The following is a 22,323-nucleotide window of genomic DNA, read 5'->3' as shown; positions in this document are numbered from 1 at the left end:
AATATTAATATTATTTAAATTGTTAACTTTAAAAAAACACATTCTAGGATACAAACAATATTGTTATTCCTCCAACACATATCGTCAAGTGAGATATAATGCCTGATAATAGATGTACATATCAGCCAGAACCTCAATCAGGGGATAAATTTATAGTAATCTGTTGAAATATTCGTGCAAATCTCTCACAGTCAATTGGGCATTTTTATAATCTGTACATATGTCTGAGACCTCTATCATTATATTTTAAGTTCGTTTTCTTCGAAAACAATGTCAATTATTGCCTGAAAGTTTGTGTTATTGTGCATGTCACTTAAAAACTCGCTCAGACCTTAGACCGATGTGTCAAAAACTAGCCCAGTTCTTTAATAAAAACGGATTTAATGCATTTTGGTATCACACTCTTGAATTTGTTTGTGAAGCTAAAATAAGATACTGTAAAGAGAATATATTCATTTACCAACGTCATGAATAGCTTTATCATACATGTCAATGCCACACTAAAACTCGAAGAGGTTTATTAAATTTTGAATAACAAAAAAGCGTTTATATTTGAATTTTATATTATTTCTAGGGCCTATTCTATATACACAGAACAGAATAATGCATTATCTAAATATCATTTTAACAGATTTCAGAAGTGCCCTGATTTTATACCAACCAAAATTATTCATTTAATTGATAATTTTCCAATTTTACACATTTTTTTCCCGTGCAGAATGAAACGACTCTCTTTCGTCAGGTGTCAGGGAGCAAACTGAAACAATTGCAGTAGTTTGCATGGTAAAATGAAGTTAAAGCTGTTAGTTTTTGTAAAAATATACAGTCGTTCTTTTACGTTTACTTTGCTGTAATAGAAATCTACAATAATAATAATAATAATAATAATAATAATAATAATAATAATAATAATACTTACTTACTTACTTACAAATGGCTTTTAAGGAACCCGAAGGTTCATTGCCGCCCTCACATAAACCCGCCAGCGGTCCCTATCCTGTGCAAGATTAATACAGTCTGTATCATCATACCCAACCTCCCTCAAATCCATTTTAATATTATCCTCCCATCTACGTCTCGGCCTCCCTAAAGGTCTTTTTCCCTCCGGTCTCCCGACTAACACTCTACATGCATTTCTCGATTCGCCCATACGTGCTACATGCCCTGCCATCTCAAACGTCTGGATTTAATGTTCCTAATTATGTCAGGTGAAGAATACAATGCGTGCAGTTCTGTGTTGTGTAACTTTCTCCATTCACCTGTAACTTCATCCCGCTTAGCCCCAAATATTTTCCTAAGCGCCTTATTCTCAAACACCCTGAACCTATGTTCCTCTCTCAGAGTGAGAGTCCAAGTTTCACAACCATACAGAAGAACTGGTAATATAACTGTTTTATAAATTCTAACTTTCAGATTTTTGGACAGCAGACTGGATGATAAGAGCTTCTCAACCGAATAATAACACGCATTTCCCATATTTATTCTGCGTTTAATTTCCTCCCGAGTGTCATTTATATTTGTTACTGTTGCTCCAAGATATTTGAATTTTTCCACCTCTTCGAAGGATAAATCTCCAATTTTTATATTTCCATTTCGTACAATATTCTGGTCACGAGACATAATCATATACTTTGTCTTTTCGGGATTTACTTCCAAACCGATCGCTCTACTTGCGTCAAGTAAAATTTCCGTGTTTTCCCTAATCGTTTGTGTATTTTCTCCTAACATATTCACGTCATCCGCATAGACAAGAAGCTGATGTAACCCGTTCAATTCCAAACCCTGCCTGTTATCCTGAACTTTCCTAATGGCATATTCTAAAGCGAAGTTAAAAAGTAAAGGTGATAGTGCATCTCCCTGCTTTAGCCCGCAGTGAATTGGAAAAGCATCAGATAGAAACTGACCTATACGGACTCTGCTGTATGTTTCACTGAGACACATTTTAATTAATCGAAGTAGTTTCTTGGGAATACCAAATTCAATAAGAATATCATATAATACTTCCCTCTTAACTGAGTCATTTGCCTTTTTGAAATCTATGAATAACTGATGTACTGTACCCTTATACTCCCATTTTTTCTCCATTATCTGTCGAATACAAAAAATCTGATCAATAGTCGATCTATTACGCCGAAAACCGCACTGATGATCCCCAATAATTTCATCTACGTACGGAGTTAATCTTCTCAAAAGAATATTGGACAAAATTTTGTACGACGTCAACAAAATTGATATTCCTAGAAAGTTACCACGGTTGGTTTTGTCCCCCTTTTTAAAAATAGATACAATTATGGACTCCTTCCATTGTTCTGGTACAATTTCCTTTTTCCCAAATAGCAAGTACAAGTTTATAAATTTCGCTATATAATGCACTTCCACCCTCTTGTATTAATTCTGCTGGAATGTGATCGATACCTGGAGACTTGTACTTTTTCAGATTTTCTATCGCAATTTCGACTTCTGAAAGTGTGGGTTCGGGTATAAATGGCTCAGCAGTTTGTATTTCAATTTCGTACCGATCATTTCTATTTGGCCTATGTACATTTAGTAGTTGCGCAAAATAGTTTTTCCATCTGTTTAGGATTGATGGAGAGTCTGCAAGCAAGTCACCATTCTCATCCTTGATCACGTTTACCCTTGGCTGATATCCGTTCTTAAATTCCTTTATACCCTTATATAAATCTCGAATGTTTTTATTCTTACTATTTGTTTCTACCTCATTCAGTTATTCCTTCAAGTAACCTCTCTTTTTATTCCTAAGTGTACGACTTGCTTCCCGTCTTTCATTGAAATAATTATCTCTCTTCTCCTCAACTGGATCCTGTAAGAATTTCAATTTTGCCTGTTTCCTTCTTTCTACTACCATGCAACAATCTTCATCAAACCACGGTTTCTTTTTCTTAGTTTCATAATAACCTATGCTCTGCTCAGCTGCAATTTTGATACTATCTCTGATATTTTCCCACACGTTATTAACATCTAATTCTTTCTCAATTTCGTCGGAACTTTCTAAAGTGGCAAACCTATTCGAAATTTCGACCTGATAATTTTGCTTAGCTTCCTCGTCCTTTAATTTCAAAATATTGAATTTAGTAATATTAACTTGTTGCTCTACTCGCTTGGCTACTGATAATCTTTCTCTTAATTCTCCACTCACCAAATAATGGTCAGAATTACAGTCTGCACCCCTGAAAGTTCGAATATCTACTATACTAGTATGTCTCCGTTTATCTATCAAGATGTGATCTATTTGGTTGTGTGTCAATCCATCTGGAGTATATTTATGTATATCCTTATGGGGGAATGTTGTACTTTTGACAATTAAATTTTTCAATGTGGCAAAGTTGACTAATCTAACTCCATTGTCATTACTAATTGCGTGTAGGCTCTCTTTTCCAATAGTTGGTCTAAAAATATCCTCCCGTCCTACTTTAGCATTGAAATCCCCCAATAAAAAATTTTCATGTGATATCTAGGGAACTGATCAAAAGTATGTTCCAATTCCTCATAGAAGCTATTCTTTATATGGTCGTCTTTCTCTTCTGTAGGGGCGTGAGCATTTATAACTATGATGTCGCACCATCTACCCTTAAGTACTAAATATGATAACCTGTCACTGATAAATTCGACCTTTTTTACTGCTGATTTTATTCTTTTATGAACAAAGAATCCTGTTCCTAATTGGTGATTATTGTTTCCTTCCCCATAATACAACAAGTAATCTCCTATTTGTGATATGCCATTCCCATCTAACCTAACCTCCTGTACTCCCACGAAGTCTATTCTATATCTAGCTAGTTCTTTTGCTACTAATGTTACCCCTCCTGTTCTATAAAGACTAGTTACGTTCCAAGTGCCAAATCTCAAAACCTTATTCCTTTGCTGTGGTCGTGCCAGAGAATCAGTCCTATTCCGAGGCTTATTATAGGGATACGTAACAAGCTGTTTTTTACGGTGATGGGTTGTTAGCCCTTCGCCCAACCCCCAAGCTGGAGGACCACCCCTTATCGGCTGTTCACGACTGCTTATTCAATATATTCGCAGCTACCCTCCATATCTGGAGGCCGTAATAATAATAATAATAATAATAATAATAATAATAATAATAATAATAATAATAGATGACAAACTGAAAGGTCATTTTTTCATCTGAGTGCATATTAAACAATTCCGTGTAATTATGCATTGTGCATCATAGTTCAAGTAAATAAACCAAGAATGCAAAATCATTAGCAAAACGTGATGAAGAAATTGACTTATTTCCACAGGCGTAAAATGCAGCAGCAAGAATGTGTCAACTCCTTAAAGGGATTGGCAGGCCGTGAGGTCAGGATCCCACAGGGATCAGTTCTTGGTCCTTTACTATTTACAATTGATATTAACGACATATCAGAATCTCTGAAGTACTGCCGACACCATCTCTATGCAGACGACCTTCATATATACATAAAATTCCACACTGACGAAATAAATGATGCAATAACTAAAATTAATGACGATCTGGACTCGATCTGAACATGGTCACGGAAATTCCGACTTAAACTAAATCCAGAAAAATCACAGTCAATCATCGTGGGCCATTCACGTTTGTTAAGCACTATTACCATATCAAATTTGCCCCCGATTAATATATATGGCACCGAAATTCCGTTCAGTGAATCAGTAAATAATCTAGGTATTTATATGGATAAAAGTTTAAAGAATTTTCTACCCTTTTCCATGAAAAAAATGTTAGAGCAATCACTCGTGATGCCCCACTTCGATTACTGTGATATTCTGCTTACTGACCTAAGCGTTACTTCGGCGCAGAGACTACAACGTGTTCATAATATGTGCGTCCGTTTCGTCTGCAATATTCGCCGGGCTGATCACGTAACACCAACCCTCGAAATATTGTCTTGGCTCCGTCTAGATGATCGTAGGAAAATCCACTGTCTTTCCCTTCTCTTTCACATATTGCATTTCTCCACTCCTGTCTATCTTGCGTCTCGTTTTCAAAATTTATCCACCCATCATAACCTAGACACACGATCACAACACTCCTCAATATTAGCCATTCCCTCCCACCGAACATCCTCATATTCATCTTCTTTCACTGTGGCTGTTCCTCGGCTTTGGAATTCCCTACCGAGTAATGTCAGGGACTGCCAGACATCAAACCAATTTAAGAATAGGCTAACGAAATATTTTTTTAACAATTCTTGTTAACAATAATAGCTGTTTCAGATTTCTCAATGTTTAATGGTTATATATATCACAGATAAATATCTAAATTATCTCATTATTATTATTATTATTATTATTATTATTATTATTATTATTATTATTGTAACTATTTCTTACCAATGTTTATTATTGTCACACTAACATTACTTATCCAACTTTCATTATTTACTTTCTTTTTGTTTCATAGCCTAGATATTAACGTAATAACTATGTAAGCAATTGTATTCAATTAGAATTAGAGTATGTCTGGGTGGAATAGAAGGCCTACTGGCCTTAGCTATGCCAGAATAATAAATAAATAAATAATTATTATTAAATCTATTTGTTTTTTTTCTGTGAGGCCGGAAGGGGAACATCCCAAGTACCGCGACCTTATTCTATTGTGCGCTCCTGGGATCAATAGTAGCCCAATGACTGCACCCAAGCCGAACCAACCTAACCCCCAACACCCTAACGACCAGTCCGTGTACCATTTCATCCCCAACAGCCCCCTCCCCCTACATTCCCCTCTCAAACTGTCTGAGATGTACGCCACCCCTATCTGGCCAACGGTATGAGGTGTAGGCCACTCCTCCCATCGGGAGGGGAGTGGGTTCCGCTGCTGGGTCACCAACTACCATGCTTTGGCATATCCATGGAGGCCGGCTGAGACCATCAGGAGCTTCGGAGAGCCGTCGCAGGCTCGATTTGAAAACCAAGAAAGACAACCGGAATGATAAGGAAAGGATGATGAGGGGGGAAAGGAAGTGGCGAGAATGAGTGGGGTTCCATACTCCTGATAAATTTACATGATATTCATCCATAGGAGTGAGGGAAAAACTCCCAAAAAAAATCTCACCCAGGCAACTCGTCCAAAAGCAGAAAATCGAACCCCGGCTCGCTGGGTTCGGGAGCGAACACGCTACCACGAGACCACAGCAGTGGACAATTCTACTTGATAGTTAAGATAAAGAGATTTAATTGCTTAAAAACAATTCAAAACATAACGTTTCTAAGCTGGCAGCTATTTCCGTAGCCAAACGGGAATGTTAATACGTAATCAATGTGACTGCAATATATGCCCTACCCGAATCAAAATATTTATATTCCGGCTAAACCATTCCCTGTACATTAACATAATAACGGATAATCTGATAGCCTGACAGTCGTGTCACAATTCTGCGTCACTCTTAAACGGATTACCGCGAATAATCCACTGCGATATCGTATAAAAGGGGACACACTCCATCAGCAGACATGGAATTGAATCAAGTCCGGAGCATTGATTTAAGGTAAGCTTCTCTACAGCTGTAAGTCTATGTACATGTACTAGTGCTTATACAGGGTGTTCAGATGAACTTATCACAAACTTTGGGAAGTGAAAAGAGTTAGTTGCCAAATGTAACAAGCTTTTCTGTCCAGTCTGCGACGGTCCAGTATGGCGTCAAAAGTCTTTGAATGTCACTTCACATCTATCAGACAAAACGTTTATTCTTTTACGTAGCGGAAATGGAAGGAGCTAGATAGTGATATTTATGAAGACCATTATCTTAATTTGCATTTTATTTGTTTAATAATAAACATATACGATTATATTGCCTGTTTATTCTAAGTAGTTATTAGTTTTAATGTAAACTTCAATTTTCTGGGATGGTTCTGAAAATGACGTATAGGGTAAAGGTTGGTAAAACTGTGATCCGTGTAATATTGTGATAGTTCTTTTTGACAATGTATTACAATTTTACTGAGCGAGAGAAGGACCGATTTTGTGCAGCAACTTGTCCACGAAAATTCCCTTAATACGTTGACACAAAACACCAATCTACGATTATTTACCTATTCAATGTAAAATTTTATTGTTATAAGTAAATCCCTTTTTCCACCTAAATAGTATATATCAATAATTCGATGTTACATTCTTTTCCCCCGAGGAGATTCTCAATTGTCGAATTCCTCCAAAGACGCTTCGTTTCGTTAGCACATATGCAACTGAAATTCCCATTAAGTGTTCCTCCATCTTTTTTCATCAATGTTTCGCAGATAGATAAAACATATAGACAAAAAGACGAGATCTGGGAGCGAGATAAAAGTCAAAACCACCTTTCAGAATAACGTAGATCCAGTGCGACGCTTTTAACCTTATGTGGCGTAGTGCTGAAACGCCGACGGATATAAGTTCATTAGCAAGATTTGAAGACCTCCCTCAAAGACGGTTGTATGTCACTTTTGTATGATTTTTACAGAAAACAGAAAAAAATGTTCAGTACTTTGATGTATTCTGTATAAGAATATTCTCGAAGTCATTGCACTGAAAGGAAATATAACAGGAGAGGAGTTATTCCAAGTATGAAGAAAATATATAGAAGAAGTTAGGGGAGAATCGGGTAGTATCGGACATCGGGTAATATCGAACAGTGCGATTCTTTCATCTACCACCATATGGTAGTACGTGAATGACATAGTTACGTTTCTCTATGCGACATCACAGAAACGTAACCATGTCAATCAGGTACTATCATCGTGTGGTAAATGAAAGAAACTCACTGTCCGATTTTACCCGATGTCCGATACTACCCGACTCTCCCCTAACGTGAACATAAAGCAACTTGTATCTGTAGTAACATACGACTTTAAAAAAGTCTACTAGGTGGAGTTACATCTTATTAAGAGAGCTGGAAATAAGTGGGGACATAAAACGTTGCCATTGTATAACACACTAGAATGGCTTAGATTTATTTGAAATGCTCTCCATAGCAAATATGTATAGTAGTCCTATCATAAATCGCCTGCCGTTACCTTACGTAGCCACAATGTTTGGCTCTACCTATATTCAATATATTTCTGAACAAATGAGGCGCTGACATGGGAAAGGTAGTAACTGCTAAAAACAAAATTTTTCAGGGGGAGCAAAAAACCAATTTATGAATACTTTCTCACTTACATTATTACAGAAACTGCTTTCAATGAAAGGCACACACTCATGTTTGTGTTACATATGAAATTTGAAAAGTCTGGCACAGATTTATCTGTGAAATCCTATGTTATGAAAATATAAGATTGAAATCACTCTTTAGTCAAACTGATAATTAACGTTATTTATACATTATGCACTAATTTTTCGGTAAAATCCATGATACGTTTCATCGAGGAAGTCTCACATAGATAACAAGTCTTTCTTTTTGGCATCAGGGACGACTGGTCTTCTTTCAAGGCGTTGCAAGCACCGCAAGTTAGTGATTGAAGTTAATGACTGTCCTTTCTTAAAAATCCAGTGCTCTGTCCACATTTCAAGGTCATTAAATGACTGTCTTGTTTTTATTAGAGGACAATCAGCTCTTGAGAGTCTAGTCTAGTTGAGGGTGCTGATTTTGATACGAGTTGTATTCAAAAACTTCTCACATTCTGCAGAAAAGTCGAAGAAATCCCCATCCTTCATCATTATTACATTATTAGGCCTTATCTCTTCTGGAACCATGGTCTTGCATCTTTTTTTTTTTTTCTTTTCTCTATGATGCCGAATTACCTAGCACATGTCATATAGGAATGTTCTGAAACCAGGAATTTCAAGTCCACTGAATCAAAATGTTTCTTGGCAATAATGTAAATCAGGACCATTAGAATCATCCGATTCTTATTCTGCCCTGCACAGTTATCAGTCCATATTTGTCTAGAAACACTCTGATGTTGTAAACGGAGTTACTACCTACTCCGCGCCAACAGCTGTGCACATACAACTTACAACATCTAGTGACTACGTTTCCAACTGCGTTTCATTACATACGGACAAACTACCTTCTCTGTGCCAATGGCATGGCCATTTACTACCTTCTCAATGAAAAACCTAAAAATTCGAATTCTTGGCAGTTACGACCTTTCCCATGTCAATGCATTAGTTGTTTTCTGAATAAAAATTTGTAATATTTAAACAAAGATCGTGAATAACGGACGAAAAATTACGATTTGATTAAGAGTGGCAATTTGTGACATATTTTCCTAGGTTGTTGCAGCACAGTAAAAATAAAAGTGAAAAAAATATACTCTGGCCATCTATAAATCAATATTGTGTAGGTTACATCAGATACTTGTGTTGAGAGTCCGCCATTGGGATCCGAACGCAATGCTCTATACTCCTCGATTGATATTACACCTTATGTATTGCGGGTTGCGTTTAGTGATGCCATCGTGAGTACAAATTTGCCGATGGCTGCTTTATAAAGTGATAGATACGTCCGATATAATGGTTTAAATATTTTGCCACAAAGCACTCGTGGATATAGTAGTAGCAGTAGTAGAAAAGTTGAGTCAAGCAATGAAAACAAATAATGACAAGAGACTGCAGGTTATGATTTCAGATCTCCACTTGACGATGTATATCGCAGTGCTGTGTACGCTAGTCTGGGGGACAGCGCTGACCACCGCTTTAGAATGCACTGCCATATCTCCAGAATCCTTCCAGCTCTCAATTAATGGATATCGCAACAAGACTGGACAATGGATCGCGCAGGTTTGTACATCGTATCTTATCTTATCCCACATCTATCAGTAGTCCAAATGTAAACTTTTTTACATGCAACATTATTATCAGGCGCGTCTCAGCAGGCATTTTTATATGACAAATAAGATTTCTGTAAAGTAACTGATTATAAGTTCCTTAAGTTACTTATCTGTAGGCATTTAATATGAAACACTACAAATTTTACGCTAAAATTTCGATAAGCGGTGGTATGAAACATGAAAATGTTTTGACAGTCGGAAAAGATTTCATCGCTGTTAAAAGATCTGGACAACTGTATGATTTGTCTCTGATTGAATCTCTTGTCCCGTCAACCACATTCGCAACTGCACCATGTGTTGAATTGTTTATGGGGAAGACCCAGCGTTGCAACCTAAGCCTAGTGCTCTAATGCCTTCGTTTTTCTGAACTGACGCATGCGACGTGCGAGATGCGAGGCCCGCCTCGCACAAATCCGGACTACACGAGAGATAGTGAGTGGTTTCTATAGCTCGTGTAGTCCGGATTTGTGCGAGGCGGGCCTCGCATCTCGCACGTCGCATGCGTCGATTCAGAAAAACCAAGGCTTTACCCTAGAGCGAGATGCATTCTCAAACCACAACGGCTAAATAAACTGAGGTTCACTGCGAATCCAAATTTAAAGCAGGCAATCCTGATCGAACCAAGATCAGCCTCCTTGGTACTTCGCCAGCCAGCGTTCGGAGGATGGTATGGACTGATGACGGAAAGGATATCAGACGGAATGATGTAGACGCCTCACGTGAGGTAACGGTGGGACTCTTAGAAAAACCCAAAGAGCGATCTTGTCCGCCAAAATTATCACTAAGGATTTTTAGAACGAAAAATCACTGACCGGGACTCGAACCCGGCCTTTCTATGTGACAGGGTGAAGGTCTGACTACCCAGCCACAGCACGGTTTGATTGATTCATTAATTTGTTTACTTATGAATGTATTTATTTTTATGTTTGATTGATATCACGAGAGTTGATCAGGGATAGTTCCTTGCACTTAGGCCTATAATCTTTTCGCTGTAAGAAAAATCCTAATATAAACAATAGCACGTGACTGAAGTGAGGCTTCGTTGGCCACTCTTTGGCCGCATAGATTCTCAGTACATGTTCCCGCCTACTGTTGTACATTGTTTCATGTTAAACATTTAACCGTTACTCTTCAAGTAGGTCTAACCTCACTACTATGCATTGGTTTGCTTAGGAAACATTTATTTTATAATTACAGTAATTAAATTATTTTTAAGTCTTATGTCTTCACAATGGACAGTTGAGGATGCAAAAGCCATACTTCAGTACCACATGCTTACGTGAACAACTACGAGCTCAAGTGACGCCAGCTTGTTACAAGAACAGACTACCTCGGTATTACTGTTGGTATTCATCCGCGTTCATAGTACATAACAAAATATAAAAGTAGCTTTTCTTTTACATAGCGTTTTACGTATGAGTAAAGTTAAATGTTTCATCGTATTTAACAACTAAAATTCAATGTTTTATTTTCAAATAATAGAAGATTGTGGTTTCCAATTATGAACTATATTTTTTTGCGTCATGTGAGTGATTCGACTGCCAGCCAATCACGGGTATGACAGTAACGTGCTTATGTTTCCATTAGGATTTTTCTTACAGCGAAAACAGTACAGGTCCATTGTACGTCGTATATGTTATAAGTCCGACTGGTGGCCCGGGCAGCATTTGTGAATCTGACGCTGACAGGCAGGCCGTCCTTCCTGGGCACTGCAGATAAGTTCCCAACTGCTACTGATAAGCTCGTACCCAATCCCCGGAGCTCCAAACACTAGAACCTAGATCATCATCAAAGTATTATCCCAGGACATCACCCTAGCCTATTTTTTGCTATTACAGATACAGTATACATAAAGAAGAACGGCGCACAAATGCGCATTTGTAATAATATTAGTTTTTTGAATAGTCCATTAGAGCGCTTGTTCTCTTCGGACACATACTGAAATGATATCGTTCACACAGATCACCCCCTACCACACATGTACACACCACTGAGGGCTCGTGGAACCCTCTCGTGCGAACCCTTAAGATGGAAGCCATGCACTGCCAGCCTAGTCAGGGCGCTCCTCATGCAGCACAGATACAGGGACATCATTTTACTTTTACTTCAATTTTTATTGTACCTGAGTTTTTAATGTACTTCACTCCCACCCCCTCTACTAGTAAACATCCAACCGTTCTCCACACAGAACAGAGGCCGCGTATGCAGTACTGAGTTAGTGAGTATAGTACGTTCCAGAAATAAGTTCGCGTTTTACAGTGACGAAAGAGCTTTCAATATTGAATCATATTTTCGCACAGGTACTGTCGTCCGTTTGCCTACGTCGCATCCCGGTTTCCCCCATCTCCTTCTGTTCGCCCCTCTGTAAAGTCTAGTAGCTAGGCTGTCTTAGCTCTTTTCTTAAAACATTAATTTCTGTTAGGAATTGGACGTCTACGTAATATGGCCATAAAGTCATTTAAAATATGCGCTCCTGCATGTATGACTTACATTGTCTAAAGTGCAGGTAGTAAGGCCGTAAAACATTACAACGAAAGGAGTTCGGCCGGCACCGTGGATCGTGTCCCGGCATAGCTCAGTTGGGAAGAGCACTCAGCGCGCAGAGCTGAGAGGTCCCGGGTTCGATTCCCGGTGCCGGAACGAATTTTTCTCGAATTAAATGATGATATTATATAACTGTTTAAAATAACTTATATAGAAGGGCCTCGTTAAGTAATTAACAGTCACGTGATTTCCCCCCCTTTCTACGATCCTGCGACAGAACCACTTGAACGGACAGTAGATAGCATTTCTGAGTAATTTTATCTTTTCGGATCGGGCAGAAGTAAAGATTAAATTGACAGTACGTAAGGTACTCAGTTATAGAGTATTTACAGAATTATTTCAACATGAGTTACCCGTACGAAGGACGAAACTGGTGTTTGGAATTAGATACAATAGCCTATAGTGCACAAAAGAACTGAAGCCTGTATCGAAATGGACGGCCACCATTTTCAATAATGTGTTTAAATATCCATATTATGATTATATTCCAATTTAACTTCATTCTCTATATTGTACGCTAATATGCTGTAAAAGTACAATATACACTGCATAATTAACACGTCCGAATGGATAGCTCAACTCGTGGGAAAAACACTTATTGTTAATACTGTACTGTATTTTGATTAACCAAAACCTAATGAAAATTATCAAACTGAAAATCGGGATATTTCCTTGTTTACAAAATGAATGAACTACTTTTCTTTCCTCCTATACCTAGTAAAGTGATTTGTTTGTATTTTACGCCAGTATCGTACTCCAGTCTTGGAAAGGGGAGCAAACGGTGTTTCCGGTTCTCAACATTTAATCCAAAAATATAGCCAGGTTGATATTAAAAATGTTAGTAAAAATAAAATGATGTCCCTGTGCAATATATGAAATTGGGGGAAGTGAGGTATATTGGTGGAATGAAAAAGGAAAACTGGAAGACCCCGATAAAATCCCTCTGCAACGTGTGTTTTGTCACCACAAATTCCATCCCGAGCTAATCAGGGATCGAAGCCGGGCCTCAAGATAGAAAGCCACAGCAGGGGTAACGCCGCCATGTAATTTCCAAGCATGACACAGTTCACGCTCTTTTCTGTTTATGTATTGAAAGTCTACGCGATATTCAAATTTAAGAAGTACCCTTTCTCAATGACCACTTCTTTTTAAGCCTCTTAATTCGTCTCAGAATTTCTGAAAGAGCACAATCTCTAGCATATGAATGAAAATGTTGGTTAGAAGATGTCTTTATTCTTTGCAATGAATCTTCAAAAATCTTCTGGATAAGTATAGTATATAGAGGAATATGACATTCATAACAACTCATCTATTGTTGCACTTTGAACTGTTGTTATTACCACGTGTAACGTATAGTCTTTCAATCAAATAGGATAGACGGCCTATATTTAACATGGGAGGGTAATACTTTATTATCATTTCTTTTCGTTTCAAATCTTGCTCAAAAATAATTAAATAATGATACTGCTCCAACATATTCAAAATTACAGGGCTAGGTAAATCCAAGGACCTATACTTCGTTCCATAATCTCTGACAGGAGAGACTTTTGTCTTCAAGTTGTGAGGTCTAAAGCGTTATGTTGCCGTGTAATTTCAAGATAAGCGTGGATTGAGGCCTCTGTCATTGGTTGAATAGCAATTATACTTCTCTCCTCTGCCAGCAATATTTACTACTCCTGTTAGAGATCATGGAACGAAGTATAGACAGAAAATATCCTTCAGCTCTTCTTTCGCAATATTCTAGTTTCATTACATTTCGTAAGAAGCTGTCGGATTGTGGGATAATGGATTCTTGAATTTGAATTCTGATTTAATAGTAGTGACGACGATGATGATATAATAATAATAATAATAATAATAATAATAATAATAATAATAATAAACAAGAAAAGGAAATTACACCATATGCAAAGAAATAGAATAGTAAAATGTAAATTCTTTACTTTAATAAATCTAATTTTTGAGTATAATTTAATGTTACAGGTGTCCATGGAACAAAACGAAGATATGAAACCTTGGGCAATAGATGTGAGTAAGACTGTGAAGGAATGTCCAGGCTCGAAGTCAGTACTACTGACAGTTACATTATCAGGTAAGTCGCGTAAGCCTACAAAACATGTGTCCTGTTCTCACTTTTTCATACCTTGGTGGAGAATTTCATTAGAGGAATTTCTGTTCGTATAGATATACAGTTTATAACAAGTTACCAAAAAAATAACACACGCACATTCAGAACATAAGACTTTCAAAGAAAATATTAAATATTATTTCCTTTAACGACGCTCGCAACTGCCGAGGTTATATCAGCGTCGCCGGTGTGCCGGAATTTTGTCCCGCAGGAGTTCTTTTACATGCCAGTAAATCTACAGACATGAGCCTGTCGCATTTAAGCATACCTAAATGGCATCGACCTGGCTCAGGATCGAACCCGCAACATCGGGCATAGAAGGGCAGTGCTATACTGAGCCAACCAGGCCGTGTTTTCAAAGGAAAAAATCTAAAAAAAAAATTGTTATCCATTTGTTGTATAGAGTTACTCCCTGGCTACATAGCTCATCACCAAAGCTCGGAACTTGGGGACTTGTGTCTTTGAACGTGGCTAAGCGACCGGACTTCAATGTCAACAAACTGCCGCTTCCAGCACAGAGGTACTTTCAGGTCTGCTATAAAGGTGGTTCCTGGCCGGAAGAACATATTGATAATATTATGGTAGCTTGAAACATGTAATTTTAAAGAATATATATATATATATATATATATATATATATATATATATACATGCAAAATATATCAAATTTGCAGTTCTGCTCTGTACATTTTATTACAGTATATGACTACATGGATTCGAAGATTTTCGAACCCATAACTTCTTCGTCTGTTAGTTAAATATGATTTGAAACGAAAGAAACTTATTTCCACGTCACATGAAGTGACAGGAGCAAACTTAAAATACTGAATGTTTTCACTGTCACTGTTTCCTGTTCGATTTTCAGCATTTGCTAGCTGATCTCGTATCTGAGAAAGATAAGTATTCTAAATTTTTCTCGAAAATAGTTTTCAATTTCTATGTCACTACTAGGGAAGGTTCCACTACGACTTGATCCGTGGCTATGGACACATTTTCCACCGATTTAAGAGACTGCAATGTCTTTCTATTAATGCCCGTTTCCAGTCTCTAGTTTATGTGTGGCACAACTTACAAAATATAAACTCTTCACTCGAAGAAAATAATGTATCTCCTCAGAATTCCTCCACGAAATTCTGTAACTAAAATTTAAGAAATATATTTTCAAACTTCTATAATAACCATTCGAATAACACGTATTTTCTCATTCCTCTAACAGACCGTTTACCTGTAATTCTCTGAATGTCATTTGCTTCGACATGACACAGTTTCTTCGTTCGTCTTCTTGCCATTCGATGTGACCACGTTCTTAGTACACACGACTGTCCCTGAGCACATTGCAGCGTGAGCTTTGTGTACGTTGTACCTGCAACCTTACTCATGCGAACGACACAAGTCCCCAAGTTCCGAGCTTTGCTCATCACATGGTCGATATAATGCAGTTCCTTATAGTGAACTGAGTGTAATCTATATAATAACAACATGAACTGCGTAGAGTAATAGCCCATTGTACTGTCCATGAGAAACAATTAACACGGAGATGAGCAGAAAATTGTAACATATGAATAGGATTAACTAACTCAGAGATGCAGAAACGAGCGCCAGTTGTGGCATACGTCACAAGCAGGATTACGTTATTAATATCTCTCCCTTCGACTCCACGGGTCTTCCACGTAATAAGGTGGGAGAGATTTGTATATACTGTATAGTTGTGGAATTCAGCTCAATGTCGTTCGAAAAATACCAGTTTAAAGAGCAATAGAAACATGAATACTTCTGTATTCAAAACAGTCACACATTACGCTACACTTCACTGCACGTATGAGTTCTATGTTTGGTTCTACATAACCTAAGTTTAAGAGTCAACATTCTCGAAAATTAACTTCATTAAGAGCGACGATGCGAGATATAGGCCCACGCAATGTCGGGATGAGCCCTAAAAGAAATGGGCCACGGACCTGCATTCATATGCCCATGACCCCTTTACTTACTCTAAATTAATTAATAATTACATCTATCATAAATTCATAAATCAATCGACCTATTACCTAAAAGCCAAATTGGCTAGTCTCTTAATTAAGACAACTCATCCTGCCTAAGGTATTTCCGTGGTTTTCCTAAGGCGTTAAGACAAATGTCGGGATGAGCTTAAAGAGAAATGGGTCACGGACCTTTATGCCCTTCCCCATAAGTTTCCCTTTTTCTAACAAACAACTTAATGCCTTAGTTCAGAGTCCTTAAAATTATGAAATACATGTCCAACGTCACTCATGTGGTCGCAATGCGAAAGGACAGGTAACCTTTCAATTTGCAGATTCAGAATTCATGGCGTCTCACCTGGCGGTCTTCAGCTGCCTTGTCATCTAACAACAGACTACAGAGTCTTCTCGACTCCTCCTGCACTGCGAAATGACACAGTTCATTTCAATGTGCAGATTTATACCAGCCATTTCCCGTCCCGTGATCATTTTGATCACATTTCCGTCCCCCTCGCGTATGTGGTACCTAGGAGGTTACGTCCATTTTCGGTTTTCCCCTTCAAAATTTTCTAGAGCTCCTTTAGAGGAGCAGCGTAACCCGGAGTGAGACTAGTGGCCAACAGGCTTGGAGCTCACATATTTAGTTTCGTACGGTCCCGAACACCTTGCAAGGACGCGTTTTGCGTATCTTTTAAATTTGTCCTCCCAATTCACCTCTTTCAATTCAATTCAGGGTGTAACCAACAAATCTGTAATACACGTTTCAGGAGAAAGGAAAATAATTTAGGGACATAATTCATTAGGCTTACATTTACTAGCAGAATCATTTCAGTAATCAAGTGTACAAGTTTATTTACATATTGGATGCAATCTGCTATTGTTGTAAATGAATGCTTCAAAATTATTTTTTCATCTATGTAACACATTTAATTAATTTTATGTTACATCTTTTATCCGGGCAAGTCTTCAATTTCAATTCTGTAAGATAATGCAATAATGTGCTGTTACAACTTGTGTCATACGCGTAATGGAAAAGCCTGTGTCACCTTCTTACACTAATTCTGTTATTTAGAGATTACTGGTGTTTATGCCGAACATCCAAGAAGTCAATCAATCGTCTCGCCGGATAAATGGGATAATGTTGCAGCATCGGATCCAGAAGCACAACTACAGATGGTCCTCTTAGGCTACAGACAGATACCGCCATTCGGGTTCTACAAGTTCCATTCCTTAAAAGAAACCTGGGATAACGCTAAGAAGAGATGCGAGCAAGAGGGCGCTCACCTGATTATTTTGAACGCAATAGAAGAATTCAACGACGTCAAAAATGAATTTAACTTCATGGGCATCATCCACGTCGGATTTCATGACAACGATGAGGAAGGCAAATACGTCACAGTACTGGGTATGTAAGAACCACACTTTCTGCCAAATATATAACTATTTTCTGGGCTACAACTAAACCGCCATGAAGTGCGTACAGAATGGTTAAATAAATAAATAATAAACAAATAAATAATGAATAAACGAAGAAATAAATATAATAATTAATGACTATTTTAATGACTATAATAAATCGCTGGCTCAATATTACAAGGCTCTTTGTCTGTATCAGAAATATTACTACACACGCAATGGGTTTTTAGTAGATTATTTTACGACGTTTTATCAACATCTTAGGTTATTTAGCGTCTGAATGAAGTTAAGGTGATAATGCCGGCGAAATGAATCCGGCTCCAGCACCGAAAGTTACCCAGCATTTGCTCATACTGGGTTGAGGGAAAACCCCAGGAAAAAAAAACCCAAACCTGGTAACTTGTTCCGACGGAGAATCGAAACCGAGCCACCTGGTTTCGCGGCCAAACGCTCTCCATACGTGTGGACTACAACAATGGTCAAACACCGCTACACAACACAATCAATCAATCAATCAATCAATCAATCAAATTAGGGCATTTAAAAACCTAAGATGTTTTTAGCCTCATTCACGATATATCGCCATTCGTCTCTGTTCTCTGCATCTTCTTGTCGTCCTCCCACTGTAGGAAGATTTTCATATACTTGGTCCTGCCAACGGAGACGAGGTCTACCAAGAGGTCTCTTACATCTTGGAGAATAGTCGAAAGCTTTTCGTAGAAGAGAGTCTTCTTCACGCCGTAGAACGTGTCCAAGCCAACGTAGTTTTCGACTTTTTATTAAGGCTATTATGTCCGGATCTTTATAAATATCACTTAGTTCCCTGTTGTTCAAAATTCTCCATGTGTTATTTTCTTGAATGGGACCAAAATTCTTCCTCAAGATTTTGTTCTCAAAAGCAAAAAGGGATTTTGTTCTTTTTTTTTTAATATCCAAGTTGAAACTTGGACTCTCGCTTTGAGAGAGGAACATAGGTTAAGGGTGTTTGAGAATAAGGTGCTTAGGAAAATATTTGAGGCTAAGAGGGATGAAGTTACAGGAGAATGGAGAAAGTTACACAACACAGTACTGCATGCATTGTATTCTTCACCTGACATAATTAGTAACATTAAATCCAGACGTTTGAGATGGGCACGGCATGTAGCACATATGGGCGAATCCAGAAATGCATATAGAGTGTTAGTTGGGAGGCCGGAGGGAAAAAGACCTTTAGGGAGGGCGAGACGTAGATGGGAAGATAATATTAAAATGGATTTGAGGGAGGAGGGATATGATGATAGGGACTGGATTAATCTTGCTCAGGATAGAGACTAATGGCGGCAATGAGCCTCCGGGTTCCTTAAAAGCCAGTAAGGAAGTAATATGTTACATGAATATCCATTTTACTTAAAATTCACTTTTCCGTACGTTTATTTTCTTTGATTCAACAGCAAATTTTTATGCCATATACTCGTATTACTAAATCTGGATGAATTTTTACTGCAAGTACCGTAAACTGGGGTTACTTTGAACACAGAGGAAACTTTGGCCATTTTTTCCAGAAAATTCTATTTAGGTTTCTATATACTGCACTTGTTATAGATGGAGGTAAATTTGGTATCAGAATGATTTTATGATAATTTACATCCATCTATAATATGTGCAGCATGTAAAGACCTAAATATGATTTTCTGCAAAAATGTTCAAAGTTTCCTCTCTGTTCAAAGTAACCCCAGTTTACTGTATTTATGAGGTAGCTGCATGTTTCTATGCATTTATTTTGTAACAAATGCTACTATTTATTTCATTTTTTTCATGAAATATATAAAAATAACATATTCAAAATTTATTTTTTTAATGAATAAAAGAGATTTTTCATAAAATGAATGCATACAAATGTTTCTTTTTTGTCTTGTGAATGCAACCAAAAAGAAAGGAAATTTAAAAGTTAAGATACTTTACTAAAAACTTGGATTTTAAAATATTTCTAAAAAAAATAGAAAAAATAAAAAGCCAGAAACATTTGGGAGTTCAAAATATGGATTTTGAATTTTGTTAGTCCTTTGCACTGTAAACATGGTCTCAAAATTTGGTTGAAAAGAATAAGTAGGGAAAAAGTTGTTATTTTTAGCAGAGTGTTCCCTCACAGAACAAAACTAAAACTCTTTCAATAATTTATTACCATGATATACTGCTATCTTAAACTGACTGAGAGATTTTGAATTAAATCAATGGCCTTTGCAAAACACGCTATGAAATAGTTCATAAAAAACCATTTTTATCTCGAAAAGGAAGCAAAAACGAGCAAAATTGATTTAAATATTATGTTTAAAAGTCTCAAAGGATAACCCCTTGAAATCAATGACATTACTTACTGTTCACCCTATATATTAAAATATTTTCTGTATATCCAGGTGAGAGCTTGAACTCTACAGGCTACATGAACTGGGCACGAGGTGACCCGGAAGGAACAACAATTAAAAACTGCGGGTTTGTCTACTTCGATGGAAAAATTGGCGATCAGAAGTGTACGGATAGCGAACAATTTGTGTGTGAGAGAAGTGGTTGATGTACTGTATAATTGTGAATTGCTACTATCAGATGTCTATTTGTACTCCATTATTATAATGTATATTCATGTATCTTTCTGTATCCAGACCAAGTTGTGATACTTTCAAATACATTTGACTTGGAAACAACATTTTTTTTTTTTTACCATTTCCTCCATTTTTCTCTCTCTGGTAAACATGAATTATCGGCTGATAAGAATATCTAAATATGAAATGAGAGATAGCCAGTTGGGTACTGTTGGGTAATGGCCTAGATCATATATGTAACAGATAGGTCGGCTTTATAGGTTTTGACGTTAACAACTTTTGTCAGGTTTACTACGCTGCCATCTAGTTATTACATAAGGAGCAACGTCATAATTCCCATTTGAATTGCATTACCGACTGTACTGCCATCTCGTGTTCGTTTGCGGTGGACGGGTGGCGATCCTGACGGTTGTTCTCTTCAAAGTGCTGCCAATTTTAATATAGCGATGAGTTATCTGTTATATATATATGATCTAGGTAATGGCCACCTAGTCAAGATAGGATGACTCCGTTGATCTGCCGTGTTGAGCACATTCATGAAAAATATGTCTAGTGGTTTCTATATTAACAAGCACTATGAATTTTCTGATTATAAAGTACTAGGACAGAAATTAGGTGTTTGATATTACCCTCTATACAAGGTGATTCATAAGTAAATGTAGAAACTTTTTTGGTCTAATGTAGAGGTAAAAATAAGACTACAATGTTCTATACAACTTTTCCCGCAAATCTTTACTTTCAGAGCAATATTGCATAATGTCCTATCCTGCTAGGTATCAAAAACATGAACCAGTGAATTTTTCGGATGTGTTACGTTCGCCTACATAGCGATTATGGTAGATGTTTGTTAATGCTACACCCCACTATAGTTTATTCCGACCTCTTAGAACTTTGTTTACTTTAATGTATATAGTTATATTTAAATGTATGGCGCTTGTTGTATTTCCTACTGTCACCACGTCTCGTTAGTACACATTTATTCTGTCATTAGTTCAGTAGGCATCAGCTGTACGATAGAGCATGCAGGACCAGTTGCTTGGCCATCCAGGATCACCGGACCTGAATACATTGGACTTCTATCTCTGGGACCGTCTGAAGGCGCTTGTTTATGCCACTCAAATTCCGAAAGTAGCATAACTACAGCAACGAACTCAAATTGGCTGGAAAATACTCAAAATTAGTTTAACCGACTCTGTATCATTCCAAGATCAGTACATACCAAACAAACATCTACCGCAGTCGCTATGTAGGCGAACATGACACAGCAGATGTCTTTACTCATCCATGTTTTTGATACCCAGCAAGATAGGACATTATACGTCGTAACTCTGAAAGTAAGGATTTGCGGGAAAACTTGTATAGAACATTTTAGTCTTATGTTTAGCCCTAAATTATACCTACAAAGTTTGTACAGGTACTTATGAATCACCCTGTATAGGCTAGACCTACTATGTGCTATAAAATATCTCACTCTAAACATAGTTTTCTCTTCAATATCACTGTGATCGGTGTATGATTGGATCATTCTCATTGAATTTCCATTATACACGATCTTTACCTACTGTTGTCCACTTCTTCCTATTGCGTTCGCAACGTCATCGCCTTCTTCATATGTTCCCTGTTCAAACTTCTTTAAGAAACAGAATTTGCTTAATTTGTCACATAACTTCGATTTCCTTCTCAGCTTGTCATTAATCATTTAGTTGCTATAAAAACAGATCCTTGGACTAGCTACATAAATGAAATATTTGCTCTCAAAATATGAAGATTAAAGATTCCTTAAAAGAAATCCATGAAGAGTGCGAGAGAGAAGCCGGTCAAGGCCATAAAATCCATAGGAAGAAGAAGATACAGTGCTCTGCGAGATATATCCTAGGAAAAAAGAAACAAAACAAAATCAGCTGAATTGGAACACAGTTTCGAA

At 37.4% G+C, this 22,323-nt stretch overlaps 1 protein-coding gene and 1 non-coding gene across 3 annotated transcripts; both read left to right on the top strand.

The window, feature by feature from the left end:
• Positions 1-6,463: 6,463 nt before the first annotated feature.
• LOC138697094 (hemolymph lipopolysaccharide-binding protein-like) lies at positions 6,464-20,601 on the top strand. 2 transcript variants are annotated; one of them, XM_069822691.1, is made up of 5 exons: positions 6,464-6,497; positions 9,558-9,709; positions 14,287-14,395; positions 17,480-17,812; positions 20,217-20,601. In XM_069822691.1, exons 2-5 carry the CDS (start codon positions 9,572-9,574, stop codon positions 20,369-20,371), a joined length of 735 nt encoding a protein of 244 aa, XP_069678792.1. In that variant the 5' UTR covers positions 6,464-6,497; positions 9,558-9,571; the 3' UTR covers positions 20,372-20,601. The 2 variants fall into 2 exon arrangements, with proteins under 2 accessions (XP_069678792.1, XP_069678791.1); XM_069822690.1 differs by lacking the exon at positions 6,464-6,497 and having other exon boundaries at positions 9,541-9,709.
• On the top strand, positions 12,323-12,399 carry TRNAC-GCA (transfer RNA cysteine (anticodon GCA)). Its single transcript has one exon. It is a non-coding gene; the product is annotated as a tRNA-Cys (tRNA).
• Positions 20,602-22,323: the final 1,722 nt, after the last annotated feature.

The sequence above is a fragment of the Periplaneta americana genome, chromosome 3 (genome assembly GCF_040183065.1).
Source record: "Periplaneta americana isolate PAMFEO1 chromosome 3, P.americana_PAMFEO1_priV1, whole genome shotgun sequence".
NCBI lineage: Eukaryota > Metazoa > Arthropoda > Insecta > Blattodea > Blattidae > Periplaneta > Periplaneta americana.
Note: the sequence above shows the minus strand (reverse complement) of the source record. Positions and strands in the feature narration are given on the sequence as shown.